This window comes from Lissotriton helveticus, chromosome 10 (assembly GCF_964261635.1).
Source record: "Lissotriton helveticus chromosome 10, aLisHel1.1, whole genome shotgun sequence".
Taxonomy (NCBI): Eukaryota; Metazoa; Chordata; class Amphibia; order Caudata; family Salamandridae; genus Lissotriton; species Lissotriton helveticus.
The window spans coordinates 722,221,556-722,238,581 of NC_136071.1; the positions used below are offsets into that span (position 1 = coordinate 722,221,556).

At 41.8% G+C, this 17,026-nt stretch overlaps 1 protein-coding gene across 1 annotated transcript in view; it reads right to left on the reverse strand.

Annotated features, from left to right (window-relative positions):
* Positions 1 to 17,026, reverse strand: part of PTPRN2 (protein tyrosine phosphatase receptor type N2) — a 2,458,064-nt gene that overhangs the window by 1,570,618 nt on the left and 870,420 nt on the right. The window contains exons 4-5 of the mRNA XM_078663270.1: positions 11,387 to 11,504; positions 5,109 to 5,271 (exon numbers count right to left, since the gene is read on the reverse strand). Coding sequence (XP_078519396.1) covers positions 5,109 to 5,271; positions 11,387 to 11,504 — 281 coding nt within the window. The remainder of the gene's footprint in view (positions 1 to 5,108; positions 5,272 to 11,386; positions 11,505 to 17,026) is intronic.

Genomic DNA, 17,026 nt, shown 5'->3' on the forward strand with positions numbered 1-17,026 from the left:
ATTGAGTGCCAGTTTGCACCAATTGGGTCAGTTGATGGGCCTCCAAATCTGCCAAAAAGCTAGCAATCTCAGCCGTCTTGCAATTGTCAAGATGAAGATTGAGGTCCCCAAGAATGGTGAAATTAGCCATTTTACATGCAAAATGCGCCACTTTGTTGAGCAAGTCGTCTCTAAAGGGACCAGATAGACCTGGCGGGCGGTAGATGAGGAGGCCAGTCAGGATGAAATTATAGTTCAATGTGATCTTGAATTGGAGCCCTTTCACAGCCTACAATGCTTTCTTTACTGAGAGAGCAATTGTAAACTTCCCTGGCAATGATTGCAATGCCCCCCCTCTGCCTGACTCCCTATGAATGCTATACAGCCTGTAACCTGAAGGAAGGGCCAGCCAGGATTCAGCCACCGAGTCCGGTGTAAGCCATGTCTCAGTTAAAAATAAAACATCTGGGGCTTCTTCTATTAAAAGATCAAAAATCTCACCATGGTGTTTGGCAAGGGATCTGCAGTTCAGGCTCTGGAACTTTAAGACTGTGCCCTCTCCCAAACAGACGTGTGAGTACATGGCCTGGAAGTGGCAGGCACAATGTGTACACTGAAAAGCCTCGTCACTTGGATCCCAGACAAGAGAAGCACACTTGAACTCCCGCATCAAAAGCTCATCTTGCGCATAACAAATGCGCTTAATAACGGTAGAGGCAGGGGTCCCGGCAACCGGCGACGACCCGGCACGGACAGGCGCATACGGGCTTGCCCTGTGCGCCCGCTGCGCTCGTCCGCTGCGCGGGCGCCTGATTGACGTCATTTATGGTGGCCCCGGAGGCAGGCGAGTCAGCAAGCACTAGTCTGCGGCCTCGTCTCCTCACACAAGATGGCAACCACACTCCCTCCCCTATCCCGATCAGTGCGTCCCCGAGGATCTAAAGATGCAGAGCATCAGAACCGGTAGTTGATGAGGCAATGTAGATAGCACAGAGCATATTAAACTAACACAGCTAAAATCATCATGCTGCAGCACAGAGCTGGCTTCTCGTTTGTTGGTGCTGTACTTCTATAGCAAGTGATGTCCTTTCATAATGTTACGGCCATTTATATTTCAAAAGCGTTTAGATTATGATTTGTAGTGTAGATGCATTTCCTAGGCACTTTACTATCTTTCACAGATGTAATATTATTTATTAAAATTTCAGTACAAGCTTGAACATTTAGCAAAGAAATATCCTCTTCATGTCAAGAAAGCCACTGAAGTGGGGAAACTTCCTGGAGTTGATACTTTTTCAATATATGATGTAGTTGGTATGAGCAAGAATTTGTTAACTAGCGTTGACACAAACTCATTTTCTAAAACCGTCTATTTTAATTGTGATAAAGAAGCCAAATAAATCACTCTTGTGATGCACTAAGGCCTTATCAAACTTATGGATTTTGACTCGGGAACTTTTATTGGCCTTCTTGCTCTAGATTGAAATGGAATATATCATCAAGTTTACTTTAACTTCATTATAGGCTGAGAATGCTCCTGTAGCATGTGAAACAGCTCAATTGTCTACTGATTCCATTTAATCTATTGACTTTGTAGACTTCAACACTGAAAATACACTTGAAGGGTGGGAGGTAATACCTCTTTTTGGCCAGGATCTTCGTTGTATTCATGCATGAGCATCTTCGTCACAGCATCACAGTTACAGGCTCAGCGTTGGCAGGGCTGCCTACGTAAATGTAATCCTGTTTACCTCACGTCACCCTGACTTCACCCTGGGATATAAGTCACCTTGAACAATATCAGAGGCCAGAGGAAATTGGAAATGGATGGATTGTCCATAAACCCGAGCAGCTTTCATCAGTCATATCAGTGGACACAGCGGCGGCCGGCACAGGTAAATGTGGCAGGCGGTGGCAGTGGGGCGGGGCAGGGAAGTCGACAGACAATGGGATAGGTATATTTAAATAAATAAATAACCCCTATTCCATTGAATGTTGGCTCCCCCCCCCCCGCCGCTCCCTGCCCCGCCCCGCCCCACTGCGCGTACCTGTGCCGGCCACCTCTTCATAGAAGGGCACAGGAATACAGCCAATTACTATGCTAAATCTTAAAGCCACACTAATGAGACTAATCTAGTCTTATTACCAAGATGGAACACATCCTGTATTGTTTTAAGGTGTCTGCCTCAGTTGACGAGTCTTGTCCATATATGTATTCCAGCATCATATAAGCAACATAGCTGACTGTTACACGTAAGCTGCCTTTAACAAAAATGTCCTCCTATCTCCAGAGGACGTGTTTCAGAAAAACTGCTGAAAAATTCCTAACATAATTTACTTGGCAGGTGCAGCTCAGCAGCGGGCGTATTGAACTGGGGCCCTATTCTTTTCTTAGAACCCAGGCCAGGAAATACTTTGTTGTAAACAGTATATGCATAATGCACTTTTTCCAGATTTCTCGACAGTGGTTAACTGGAACACCATGGAAGGAATGTTATGATTTTAGCTTCTGTGAGCTATTTCTAAGATATTAATATTATGTTATTTCATAAGCTGAGGGCACTATAAATTCCATAATGTATTGCTTTATTATTGGAGTCCCTGGAACCTGCATTCTGTACCCATAAGTGACCCTTTCCCTTTTGTTAATGTTGACCAAAACATTTTTTAAGAATAGTCTATACTTAAAACATGGTTGCCTATGCTTACAAATGTTTTAATTACACTTTCATGTTCTTTCAACTGCATTCCATTTTCCTTCAAGGAAATTGATGATTTTTTAAAAAAAATAGCTTTATTCAAAAGCAGTCAGAGACATAGTGATCTGCTGACCTCCGCAGGCCACCATCACTGTGATGTCTGCTATTCGAAGAGGGTTTCAATGTGTGACCTACCTCATTAAAATTCATGAGGTCGTTTGAATTGTGACCCACTAGGAATTGGTAATTTGCAAACCAACCTATTATTACATAGGTTGATTCGCAAATTACTGCAATGGTTTCAAAAATACTGGTTGCAAACAGTGACCAGTCTTTTGAAAACCACTTCACACATTTAGCCCTAAATGTTTTGTACAACATTTCCTGGATTGACAGTAACATATTATCAATTAAAAACAACACAAAAACAGTATCATGCTCACATATTCCTTACATAAAAACATGTGGAGCCATGGTGTGGTACAATAATTTCGAGTTTTAAATGGCAACTGTAAGATATCACAGCATGAAGGACCGGACTGGCTGTAGCGAGTGTCAGGCACTTGCCCGGAGGCTGGAAGGGTGGAGGCCAGATCTGGAGTGATGGGGGCCGGTTTTGGAGCAGTGGGGGGGCAGTTTTGCACCTATGCCGCAATATCAGCCCCAGTAGCAAAAGCAGCAATGCTGGTGGCCGGTTTTGTTAAGCAGCAGTGCTTCATGCTTGACCCCCCTCACCCTGGGTGAGGGACGGTCCGACAAATTTGCCAGGGCTGCTTTAGGTTCCTAGTCCGGACCTGGCTGTATGGAATTGTCCTGAGAAACAGAGGTGGTGTTCCAACAGTAAATCTGCACTTTCCTATTTATTCATACCATGAATTTACTGTGAAAGTTGATATCAGCTCGTCTATATTGTTGCAGGTTAAAATTATTGTATTCCATAATGTGACATACCACTAATGGTATGCTGTCATGATGCCTATCTGAAAACAAATGGTAGTTTGGCACCATTGCAAACAGGGCCAGCCTTCAGGGCCGTACTGGCCATAGCGGGCACCAGGCAATCCCCCGGTGCGCCGCACGGGTGGGGGCCTGTTTTGGGCCCCTGGGGGCATTTTTGTTACAGGGCCGTTTTTGCAGCATAGCTGCAGAATCGGCCCTGTACCAAAATCGGCCGAAAACCGGCCCGGCAAAAAGCTCAGCGGCACCTCCAACCCCCCGAGTGGGGAGGGGGGGGGGGCGGCCAAGCACTTTGCCAGGTCCGGTTGTGGTTCCCAGTCCGGCCCTGCCAGCCTTAGGGTGGTGCGAATAGGTCAGCCGCACTTAACACTGAATTCATTGGGCGCTGTGTGTAGAAATAACTTATAGGCTTAAAAGCACCTTCTGTAGAGTTCCTTCTGTGTACAGCAGTTTTCAGGCAACAATAAAAATGTAACGAGAACTCTAGTGATTAATATTCCTGCTAGAGAGAGATGAAGTTTTTTCTGTTGACAGTTTTGACTCACCAGAAAGTAGTACAGAAGGTTTATGTGCCTGCTGCAAAGAACGTGTACCGTGCTTATCACAGAACTTTATTTTATGTGGATGGCTCAGTGGGTTACTGCTTTTGTTACAGAGATCCTTTTGTTACTTGCAGTTTGTAAGTTACAATCCTACTATAGCACAGAGACCTATACACTTTCATCAAAGAGCTGCATGCAAACTGTGTAGTATAGGTTAGAACGTTTTATTTTCCCCACAGTCTTTCCTTATCTTCAAGTTGCTATAAAACGGTTTGTTTGGGTAGAAATACATTGTTCTTATTAAACTCAACCCTAACCGCTGTTGTACATTTTACATCATGAGTATGTGTTTCTTAGGACCAAGCGCTCCTAAAATATACTGCCTCCCAGTATGGATGACATTATTCCAAAACGTGTTATTCCTCATCGTTGTATGTAACATTTCCTACAGACGGATTTACACATGTATGATTCATTCTCTCTCTATAATGTGTGTGATGTAAACTGCTATGACACCCTACTCTAGTATGAGTAACACTATAAAACAAATGAAATGCATGTGAGAGTGGGGTTACGGAGAGGTCAGGGGCACTGCTGGAGGGTGGTAGTGAGGGAATCTGAGGAGAGGAAGGTCATTGGTGGGAGTAGTAGCGGTCGGCAGTAGGAGTTTCTGCAGGGCGGTGACGTGGGCAGGGGGAGGGGCAGGGTGGGGGGTAGTAATGTATGGATTACGGAGTTTTACAGGTAAGTAAACATTTAAATAAATAAAACGAATTTTGTTGCGCGCACTGCATCCCATTTGGTGTCTGCAGAGACTCCTACTGCCGACCGCTACTGGGTGGGAGGTGGGCAGGGCAAAGCTGGTCTTGGTTGCAAATGTTTCACAAAGATCACTGATTCTTCTTTGCCAAGGGTGTTTACTAATTATCACCTGAGCAGGAGAGTTCTCAGCCTTCATCCGTTGATACAAATTTGGAGTCGGTGGTTGGGAGAGCAGTCCCATGTACTTAAGATATTGTTGTAGAGATCTGGCAAAATTCACATCTTTCTCGAGTTCGTAATTCCTTTCACCTTCACTGTTCTGCTTTGACATCCTGCACATTAATAGGGGCGAAAAGGGAAGAAAAGAGATGGCTGTGAATTAAGCAATAAAGTAATGTCAATTCATTGCGGCAAATAAATGTTTTTAATATAGACCTTTCCTCACTGAGGCATTCAACTACAAGAGCAGCACATCGGGATGAAGGCGCAAACAGCTAGGAAGAGGAATGGAAGCTATTAGATGTTACAAGATGAAATCAGAAATATTTTTCATTTTCATGTCATATCTTAATTTCAGTAATACTTCAGTCCAAAGGCATTTTTTAATCACTCATTTTGCTTAAAAATATATTACAATCATCCGTCCTCTTATTTTAGGGAACAGCAAAACATGTGTTATATATCAAAAGTTAACATTTTTCCCTGTATCTGGGCAGTGCTTCCACAAGTACAGACTAGTCACTATATGTGGAATAAACTGACTCCGTCATATAGTGTAAGGATACTGCAAGTCACGGAGGAGTTCTGTGAACATATAGAGGAATGAAGATAAAGGCCAAGTACCTTTACAAGGTCATGGAACTACAGGATGACTTAGAATATCCTTATAATGTACGGCTGGGGTACTTTATTCCTGGTCATACATGATCACACCAGGACTCCTTTCACAAAACACTTAAATATTTCTTGTAATGCTCTTTCAGGGGAAAAAGAGATGATGTTCGCACCACAAAGAAACATTTTTGAATCGCTATTGCAAAATTAACCACACCAAAGAGCAATTAGATATTTGTTTCAAACAGTTATTAGAATTAATTTAATATAAATCAGATGTTTTTAAAGGCTGTAGCTCAGATTGTGAAGAAACATGCAGAGAGGTTCTCTCTTGCCTATAATTAACTAAAGAATGCAAAATATAAGCAAGCTGCCATTAGAAAAAGAGAGCAGAGGAAGGAGAAGCTATGTTTTGTGTTGTTTTTAGGTCTCGTGTAGACAGTGCTTACGCTGTCTCTTCAAGACATGTTGTTCACTGTTAATGGGCTTGGAGGCCAACCATCCAATCCTGGATCTCTGACCTCAATTCTCTTAGCTGTTCACTCTCTTTGTCCAATTCAGTGAAATCACTTGGTTTCATCATCGACAAAAACCTAACCCTTAACGAACACATAAGAAAATCTACTAAAGGAGCTCTCCTCACTCTCCGCCATCTGAAGAAAATCAAACCATTCATCCCACCTGAAGACTACAAATGGGTTGTCTAATCACTGGTTATCTCCAAAATTGACTATGGCAATGCTATCTTCACAGGAACCCCCAAAGCGCAATTAGCTCCTCTCAGATCCGTGCTCCACTTAGCAGCCAGGCTCATCACTGACTATAGGCGTTTTGACCACATCTCCCCAGCTCTGAAGTTCCTTAACTGGCTTCCCATAGAAGGTAGATCCTCCTACAAGACAGCATGCATTACTCATAAAGCTTTACACCAGAATACCCCGCTGTACCTCACAAACAAACTCAAAAAAGCAGGCGGTTCTAGACCGATGAGGAGCACAAACACTTTCTCCTCGTCCCCCCCCCCTTATTAAAAAAAAACCCTCAATCTCGCTCCTTCTCAGGTAACGCTCTGAACATCTGGAATGTCCTCCCCAAGGAATTGTGTTGTAACCCCTCCTACCTCGGCTTTAAAAAAGACCTCAAACTGCACCTTTCCAACAAATACTGGGGCCCCTAATCTGGTATCTGACCCTTCACTTGGCCTCCCCTGTACTTGCCATCCCATACCCCACTTTCTTTCTCCCTCTGTCTCTCCCTATATAAATGTATCTGCTACTGTTGTTTCTATGTTTATAGTCATCCGGGATTACCTTTTCATGTATATTGCCCTCGGCTCATTTTAGTTTGATTTAACTTGCTTTCATACTCTACTATTGAACATTCCTTTTTTTGTCCTGCTGTACTGTTATCTTGGTTTTTTTGCACATGCTAAGCGCTCTGATAACCCCGGGTATAGCCAGCGCTATATAAAACCTTTCAAATAAAATAAAATAAATAAACCTAACGTGAGGGCCTTATTGAAGTGTACTATAAGAGGCCTGTGAGATAAGAACAGATTATAAATATCATTTGTTGTGATTTCCTCATTCCCTAGTGTGCACAAGAATAATTTTTACCCAAGTGACTGTCTTGTTCACTTGTGTGTATATGTCAGTAACTGGTTTGGTAGCTTTTAGGGGATTACGGATGCATTCTGGTTCATGACAAAGATATAGAATGACATCTATGAATACATTTTAAAATGATATGCTGCTGTAAAGCATTAATGTGTATTTACTCTGTGTGACAATAGGCCAACACGTAGTTCTGTCCTAGAAAAGCAATTTATGGTAAGAAGTCTGAGTCGCAACATTTATAAGACATGCAGATGATGTATTATTCATTGCTTTTTTAAATGGTCTCTTCTTAGGACTGTGGTGATGTGCTTATTTAAAAATATACATTGAAGTATTCAGTTTGCCACCAAAGTTATGCCAATATGTCTCCATCTGTTTTGGTAGATATGAGGCACAAGCAATGCTTAATTTAAATAGACAAAGGTGGTCCGATATAGGGACCAACATGTTTAACCTCTATGGGTTGAGTATCATCAGGATTTTTTTGGGGTGTTCATGATGTAAGGTGATGGTTGAACAGTGATGTTATGTGAAATGGCTGACAATTTAGGATTTGGTGCCACTGTGGGCTCATATGGGATGGCCAAGGAAATGGATGGAGGATATCACACAGAGCACATCAACATTTTGAACCTTTTTCCGACCCTGATGGCTGAGTTATTTTAAATTCTGAATTGCTATAAATATAATGGACTATGGCTGGATAGATGGTCAACAGGGTAAGAACTCAGCTAGATGCCTACATATTTTGAGGTTATTCCCTGCACTGTTACTATATTGTAATCATCTTAACATCTGATTGTCTTTTAAGATAATTGAGTGTCAAGCACTTACATAGCATCTCAGTTCAAATGCAGTACCATCAAGTAGCTGGCAACAAAATACCTATCTTTAAATTTACATCCAGAGAGCGACACCGCAATTAGAGTCATGGTCCTCATAAGTCAAGTATGAAGTGGTTATTGAGGAATTCACAGAGTGGTGTAGCAAGGGATTTGTATGAAAAAACTGCTTCTCGGATGATGCTGTTGTGGCAGTTGTTTTTTGGGAAACAGGAACGTTGACTATGTATGACAGTGAGACTAGCAGTAAACACATTAAGGACCAGTGGATCCATAAATTCGTTTTTCATTAAACACACAGCTCCAGGGTTACATCAAGTTGTAAAATCCATTTCTGAGCATACGAAATCCCGAAAAGAACACCATACCATTCACATATCTTTTTGCCAGTTCACCAACTTTTCAGTGCACTCTAGTTGACATTGGTCATGGCTGCCCGTCATATAGACAGCTCTATCTTTAAAGCACAAGGCACCACTGAGGTGGGCAAAGTTTGTTTACAAATGAAAGATCTCAATAAGCCATGCAGTTGCCAATAGGAAACATGGACTGATGAGGCTGCACAGGCTCTCTGTAGGAGCCACATCTTCCATCTGCTAAAACACATATATATATTATTTTTCAGTCAGCATATTTTTTTACTTCAGGTAGAGTTCTGGAGTTGTGCTCTAACACTTAGAATTCTATATGTATTGTTTTAGGTGCAAGCCATACACTGGGGAAAATACTCCAAAAGAAAAATATGTTGTCCATGTGGTTTCTCTACAAAGACTGCCCTACATCGTGGAATCCCTTGAATATAAATATTACTTCTATTACCTATAAAAAATATATTGTTTGCATTTCATCCATTTTCTTCCCACTTAAAGGGCATGTCTCATTTATAGCATCAAAAAGTAATGTATTTATGGTCCCCTTTTAATACAAAACAATTTGCAGCAGACATTCTAGGAAGTCAACCTAGGAGTAAAAAGGGTTTTGTAAATTCTACAGGTTAATATTGTGGGTGGAAGTGCAAGCCTCTCTGCGGTGGTAGCTAGTTTCATACCAAAAACACAATCCTTTCCCATTATCATTGCAAAGGGGTCTGCAACAGCCACATTAATATATATTGAAAATAAAGAAAGCCAGCTAGATTACTGGGTGAGGGGGTAGGCTTTCGCTTTTCCTAGGAGAACTCTCTGAATTTGGTAGCTATTTTATGGCTCAGTGAAGCAAATTACAGAGCACAACTAATGCTCCTAATGGAAAAGTATCGACTTTGCAAAATATATTTCTCATCTGTGGACCAAGATTAAACCAGATTTTACTCAAATAGCGCGCACCATCTGTGCATAAATTTCTCCATTTACAGATCTTATATTTGAGAGAGATTTTTGTAAATAAAATTCAATAGTGCTTTTCACTCACTACCTGTATTACAAAAGTGGGCAGCCATTTTGAAAGGGCACTTTGGTTGAGCAGGTTGTAAGCAGGAATGCATTTTTAATACTCTAAACTAGTGATGTAACAATACCCCCCAAGGTCCAGGGGGCCCCTTCTGGTACTGTGCACGGATGGCGGGCTCTTGACTCGGTACGGAGCGTGGAGAGGCCCCCTCCATGGGCCTCATTTATGAGGCCTTGCGTGAGTTTTGCGCTTCCGATGCGTCACTTTTTGCGACGCATCGGCGGCGTAAAACATGCCTCCTGATGCGCACTATTTACAAAGTGACGCATCTAAGCAGATGCGTCACTTTGTAAACCTCTGCGCTACATTATACCTGCGTCAGGTGTTCACCCGCAAAAAGCCTCGTAATAGTGACGCAGTGAAATATATGAGATTTCACTGCGTCACTTTTAGGACGCTGTTGCGTCAAAATCTTGCGCCTGCCTCACAGCAGGCGTAAGACTGACGCAAGCCCTTTCACATGGGGCTTTCCCCATGTGAAAGGAAGCATTGCTGGAGTTGCGTCACTTTTGTGACACACTCCAGCAATGCGTCACTTTTGCGCCTACAGATACGTCAGAAATACTGACGTATCTGTAACTCCTTGCGACATGATGCGTCATATTATAAATATGACGCATCAATCATGTCGCAGGGAGAGCGCAGTGAAAAGTGACGCATCGCTGTTTTCACGCAGCGATGCGTCACTTTTCATAAATGAGGCCCCATGTACTTTTAGGCAGGGGGAGGGAGGGGCTCAAGTTTTGTTGCGCCATTGTTCTGTACCAATTCAGTTGCAATGTGTGACCGTAGAACTGTAAGTGTGCTTGAGTTCTACAAGTTGGCTTATTTGTGAAGCATTGCATTTTAAGGAAATGTTATTGCTTCTTTATGCCTAGTACTGTTAACAACAGTGTTAAGGCTAAATACCGCCAATATGGCTTGACATGAATGGCACTTTTTTCGACTCAGATACATTACGCTGTAATACATAGTTGCTGGACTTCAACATTAAAAAGGGTGTATAGATGATTTGTTTTCTTCATTTTTCTTTTGATAAAAGTGAACGAATGCTTTTATCTCCTGTTGCAGTGGTTAGGTACTGAGCTAGCAGTTATCAATCTTTGATGGAACATCCATTTTCAAAGTGGGATTCAGCAATACCATCAAAGTATATTTATAAAAAATACTTACCACCCATATAAGTCTACAAACATAACATGCACACTTTTACTATGTAATTGCAAAGTCATAACTACTAACGATCATATCATGATTCTAAAAGCTGCTGTAGCTAAGCCAATGTCAACAGCTGCTTTCTAAAAAGCGATCACAAATGTTTAAGCCCTTTAATAAAGCTGAATTTCAGTAAGCATGCTCACAGAATCTGTAAAATAATCACAAAATAGGGCTGGAATTACGAATAATTCAAACAGTACAAATCTAGTTAATTTTTTCAAGATATCTACAATGAATATGTTTAAAAAAATAAATTTCAACACAGATCAATTGCATTTTTGTTGGTCATCCTGAAAAATAAAGACTTCATAATGTATTTCTTCAATTATCCCATCCCTGCCCCGGTCACATGAACAATGTCGTCTATGGAAGAGTAGAGTTTTCATTCTTTAGTCAATATGAACATTTTGTATTTATTTCTAAGATGTGTGTTAGTTCTACACAGAGTTGTTAAATAACATTATAGTGCATTATGCCACAAAAAGTACCTGGGTATGTTGGATACATCTGAGGAAGTAGGGTCAGGGTGATGACTGTATAGTTTATGAATTTTTGAAAGTTCGCTGGCAATGACACGTTGGGTATAATCATCCTGCCAAGTTAAACCTGTATAATAGGGGCGTAAATACAAAAGGTTACATCAGCGATCACAAATTGTGGTAACTCAGTGCTATAAGTGTTTACTAATTTTACATATATTTTCTAACTGTGAAATTCAGTGTAAAAATGAACTCTGCAATGCTCTGCAAAATTTTCAAACTGCATTCCTCTTGCGCCTTTAACCCACATTTTATTTATTAATTTATTTGAAAAAAAGCTATAAGGGTTTTCAACAAATAATCCAAGAAGTGTATAATAAAAATGCCCAGCTTTTTATGGGTGTTGAAGTTATTATGCTTTTTGAAATACATTGAAATTCATTTGAAAGTTACCAAATAAAAACCGGAGTTCAACCTTGTTAGAATTGTTAATTAAGATGCTAAAAAAGTAAAATTGCATTAAGTTATACCTTCTGGTGAAAACAGTTCACCTTTCAGAGGGAAATAAATATTGTGCTAAAAAAGGTCAAACAATTCTGATTCATGCATATTTCTTCTGAATAACTTAGCAGAAGTAAAAAATTGAGACATATCAGCCATTGTTAAAACTACTTAAAATTCATGCACATGTGCAGAGACTAAAAAGCTATTTAATATTGTTAAATGTAGGAAGGGGCCCTGACTCAGGAAAGGAAATGTCCCGAAAGCTCATGATGACATTCACCACCCTCATCAGTGGTAAAAAAAAACATTTAACTCTGTGAGGATCTGTACATTTGGTTTGTGCCATTCTGGTTTGTCCTGTGTAGTAGTTATAAACAAAAGGCAGTTAACCAGTACCAGCATAAAAGGGTTAGATCCATACATTGAGAGAAAATCACACCGAATAGCTATGACAACTATCCGCAGAGTTGCTTTCCTCGGTCAAGTCATAATAACAAGCATTCTGACACTAAGCAGTGGTTTCCCAAGTCACTGTACTATGGTAACAACATAGATTTTGAACTTTACCCTGTAGTAATAAATATGTGAACGGCTGTTTATCATTAGGCTTACTCTAAAAAATATGCGCTTTTGGGCCACATGTATTTTTACTGGAAAAGGCACTAGCACCTTTTGTTGATTGAATACACCGTTCAGTATGTAGGGGTGGGCGGAACTCGCAGCATTACAAAAAAAATCAGCGAGATTCAGTGGAATTCTGCCAATTGGCAGAAAGTATGCATCACATGCTGCTCGTGCTTCAATTTAGCATCTGCAGCGTGAACGGCACCATGCGTTGCCATTCGAGTTGATTTTGCTGCAACTCGAGTAGAAAATCAACTCGAGAAGCAGCAAATCTACTTGAATGGCGCCCTCTGACCACAACTGCTCGCAAATGTTGCCGACCACTCACATTAGAAAATTGTGCTAGGGGATGCCAATACTCGCTTGCGCTCAAAAGCTCACATATTTTGGAGCATGGTGGGAGAAATATTCCATCACCTGGGGATTGGCGTAATAAGGCCAGAACTCTGCGTTAAAGGGAAACTGCCAATTTTGCAGGCGGAATATTACTTTCCACCCATCCCTACCTGTATGATGATATGTAACCAACCCCTCTCTAACTTGATCGCATTTGATATAGTACTTGGCATGCATTTATCCTGAAAATACATGTAGAGTAAAATACATATAACATCCTTATCTCACGTTTTATGGTAATGGTCCACAGTAAATGCTTTCTGGGTTATAGGCCGTGGTTGGTGTTCAAGCAGTCACGTAGCATACCCCTCTCTAACTGGCAAAAATCCATATTAAGCTTGTATTTGTATCCAAAACAAGGAAGAAGCCATGTCCTTACGAAATGTGAGCATTTACTTGAACCTGCAAATATGTTATGAACACAATCAAAGGACTTTATGTGGTTTGTGCAAGTCATTTGTGCATCTGCTCAAAATCAATATTCATCCTGGCAACAAAGGCAGCTGTAACTGCAGGAGAGGTTCGAGGGTATACATTCCTTATGCCATAACCACGTATCTAAAAAGAGGCTTGCATGCAAAACCGAAAATACCTTAAAAACCAACTAGTTACCAAATCGTCTTGAGATGTCTAGCCCCGTTTAATATGCCTTTATCGAAACACATTCTTTGTCACCTGTTATCAGTCCTGCTTCTCACTTACAGAAGTTCTGTTCCAAACGCCCTCAGAACCTAAAAGCATCTTACAAAAATGTTCATAAAGTGTGAAACCAATCACCCAATAAGTGTTGACAAGTTAAAAAGTTGCAAACATGAATACATTAACATGATATTTGTCTTGAAAACTTTATGGCTGTTTGCTTGCAAACAAAATTAAAGAGTCAGTTTTGGAAGTGCAGCTTTTAATCCTTTGGGGTAGATTTACAAACATTTTGTTTTGTTTTTTAAGTTGCCTAAGAGTAATGCAAAGCAGTGTGAAGGCGGCCTTACCTGGGTGGTACATGGCGTTCCCATGCAACCACCAATGCTTTTGATGTGAAATCCTATATACTAACAATAGTAGAGAGTGTTTGGTGCCTAAAATTAACAACATTGAAAGGAGGGCATGAAGGGAGAAATGTTTTTATTTCTCCTTTCTTTTCTGACTTTGCATGTGTACTGCACTGTACAGCACATATAAAAAGAAGGAAAAGTTTAAAATTAAGGCTGTGCATAGTATTTTGTACAGGAAGGGAAGCCTTCTAGTACAAAACAGATGCTAGACTAGCGCACACACCCTTGCACTATGGCCTAAAGGTGTGTGCCTCAGCAAACAAATGATGGACGGAATGCTGACAATGCAAACATTCTCCACCAGTCAAAAGATCCAGGTTAAATCCATCGTTCTTTTGCCCAATATGCCACCCCAGTTTGGACCCAGCCATATGCAAATCAGTCTTGATCCTGAAACCGGTCCCAGGATGCCTGTTTCTGGTCCAGGGAGGACCTGGCCTGGCAGTTCGGTCTGGACTGTTCCCATGTGGCACAGGGTCAAGACTGATTTGCATATGGATGGGTCCGAACTGGGGTGGCGTAGTGGGCAAAAGAACAATGGATTTAACCCATATCTTTTGACTGGGGAGAATGTTTGCATTGTCAGCATTCCGTCCATCATTTGTTTGTTGTAACACTTTTTGCCCTAAGTGGGATGGGTTACCCAGACGTCGGTCCCTTGCTCACTGTTCTACTGGATTCAAGCTAGCCTGGCTGAAGAAGGGTGACATACCCTGAAACCAGTACCAGGATGCTTGTTTCCGGTCCAGGGAGAACCTGGCTGGCAGTTCAGTCTGGACTGTTCCCATGGGGCAGAGTGTCAAGACTGATTTGCATATGGCTGGATCCAAACTGGGGTGGCGTAGTGGGCAAAAGAACAATGGATTTAACCCAGATCTTTTGACTGGGGGAGAATGTTTGCATTGTCAGCATTCCGTCCATCATTTGTTTGCTTTAACACTTTTCGCCCTAAGTGGGATGGGTATGTCCAGACGTGGGTCCCTTGCTCACTGTGCCACTGGATTCAAGCTAGCCTGACTGAAGAAGGGTGACATACCCTGAAAAAAGTCCCAGGATGCTTGTTTTCAGTCCAGGGAGGACCTAGCCTGGCAGTTCGGTCTGGACTGTTCCCATGGGGCACACGGTCAAGACTGATTTGCATATGGCTGGGTCCAAACTGGAGTGGTGTAGTGGGCAGAAGAACGATGGATTCCAGATCTTTTGACCGGGGAAGAATGTTTGCATTGTCAGCATTCCGTCCATCATTTGTTTGCTGTAACACTTTTCGCCCTAAGTGGGATGGGTATGCCCTGACGTGGGTCCCTTGCTCACTGTGCCACTGGATTCAAGCTAGCCTGGCTGAAGACGGGTGACATACCCTGCAACCGGTCCCAGGATCCTTGTTTCCAGTCCAGGGAGGACCTGGTCTGGCAGTTCAGTCTGGACTGTTCCCATGAGGCACATGGTCAAGACTGATTTGTATATGGCTGGGTCCAAACTAGGGTGGCGTAGGCAAAAGAACGATGGATTTAACAAATGTTTGCATTGTCAGCATTCCGTCCATCATTTGTTTGCTGTAACACTAAAGGTGAGTGCCTGGCACACAGCAGCAAAATGATGTGCCAGCATTAGGGAGAGGGGGGGAGAGCCATATCTCTGTAGATATGGCACTCTCTCCTTCTCGCGCTACGCAGAGCAGCTTTTGTGGCTGCTGCACTGCATGAAAATTTAGTAAATCTGGCCCTTTGTGTTCACTTTGTAATGAGAATTACTATGTGTACAGTGCTGTTTTCCTCTTATCGCCTCGGGGCAAACAAGGAAGGTGCTAACTCAGAGATGGACAAATCTGAAATGTATGGGCCTAGATTCCATTTAGACAAGCGCGTCCCTGTATGAATTTGAGATATGAATCAGTGCTCTTTTCTCTCTATTTGCTCTTAATAGTGGCTTGACTAGTCTCCGGGTTAACCTTTATGTGCAAATAAATTGAGTGAGGTACTAAAAGCTCGAGCCGGAACCCTGGGTGTAGCTCAGCTCGAGGTCTTCTTGGATCCACAAGCCCTAAAACGGGGCGAGCTTTCATGTGGCTTCTACCTGCCACTATGCTCTGACCTCATACACCAATAATTGAAAATAAAGCATTAACCTTTGATGTATGAATGGAGGCAGAATTTTTTTCCATCTATTAGCTGACTGCACAATGTGAAACAAGAAAACACAATTCAATCACTACTACACTGCTTGCAAATTGTGTGATCCTAGCAGTACTTCATTTGTAAAAACGTAAGTGCCAGGGCCCTTCACAGGAGGCCACGGCAACCTGCACCACCCATTGCCTCTGTCAGTGCTGCCAAAGACAACACCAACACAACTTCTCACCATTGCACTCCTACAAGGGATACAATTCAGACAGCGCCACCATGTGGGGGACTGTCACTAGAGCTGGTGCTGGCAATTAAGTACAGGTGCCGAGTACCGGAAACCACCTGCTCAAATTAATCTGGATCCTAAGCAAATATTTGATCTTACTGAGCCCCCTTCTTCTTCATTATCATATATGTGGGCATGATCATCAAGTAGGTGAGCTCAGTATGTGTGCTATGCAAAATCCTTGTATTTGAATTTATAAACCACAATGTTCCTCTATCTACAATAGTAATATACACCGCATTTAGGGTTTACATGACAACTGACTTGCCTCTTAGTTCTTTAATGGAATTGTCCTCAGGCTGGGGGCACAGGGGTAAAAAAAAATCGAAATTCATATTTATTACTACCACTGTTAATAAAATAAAAACCTGACTATGTCGTAATGTAATCTGATGCACTAAGGTGAAATGCTTCTATGTGTTAAATAAATACTTTAAAACATTTTTGAACAGGGGTTAACATATTTTTACATGATGCATGAGCACCTTGCCACATATGTTTTAAGGCTTGGTGCATGCATGGGCTCTTACTGCCAAGCCAGACCCTTCACTCGGCTCTCCATATTAATTTGTTGGCATGCACGCCTCTAAAATTAGTTCATCCACTTTGTTGTAAAACTGAAAAAATGAAGCTGGATAATCCACAAACAACTCACTACAACTAC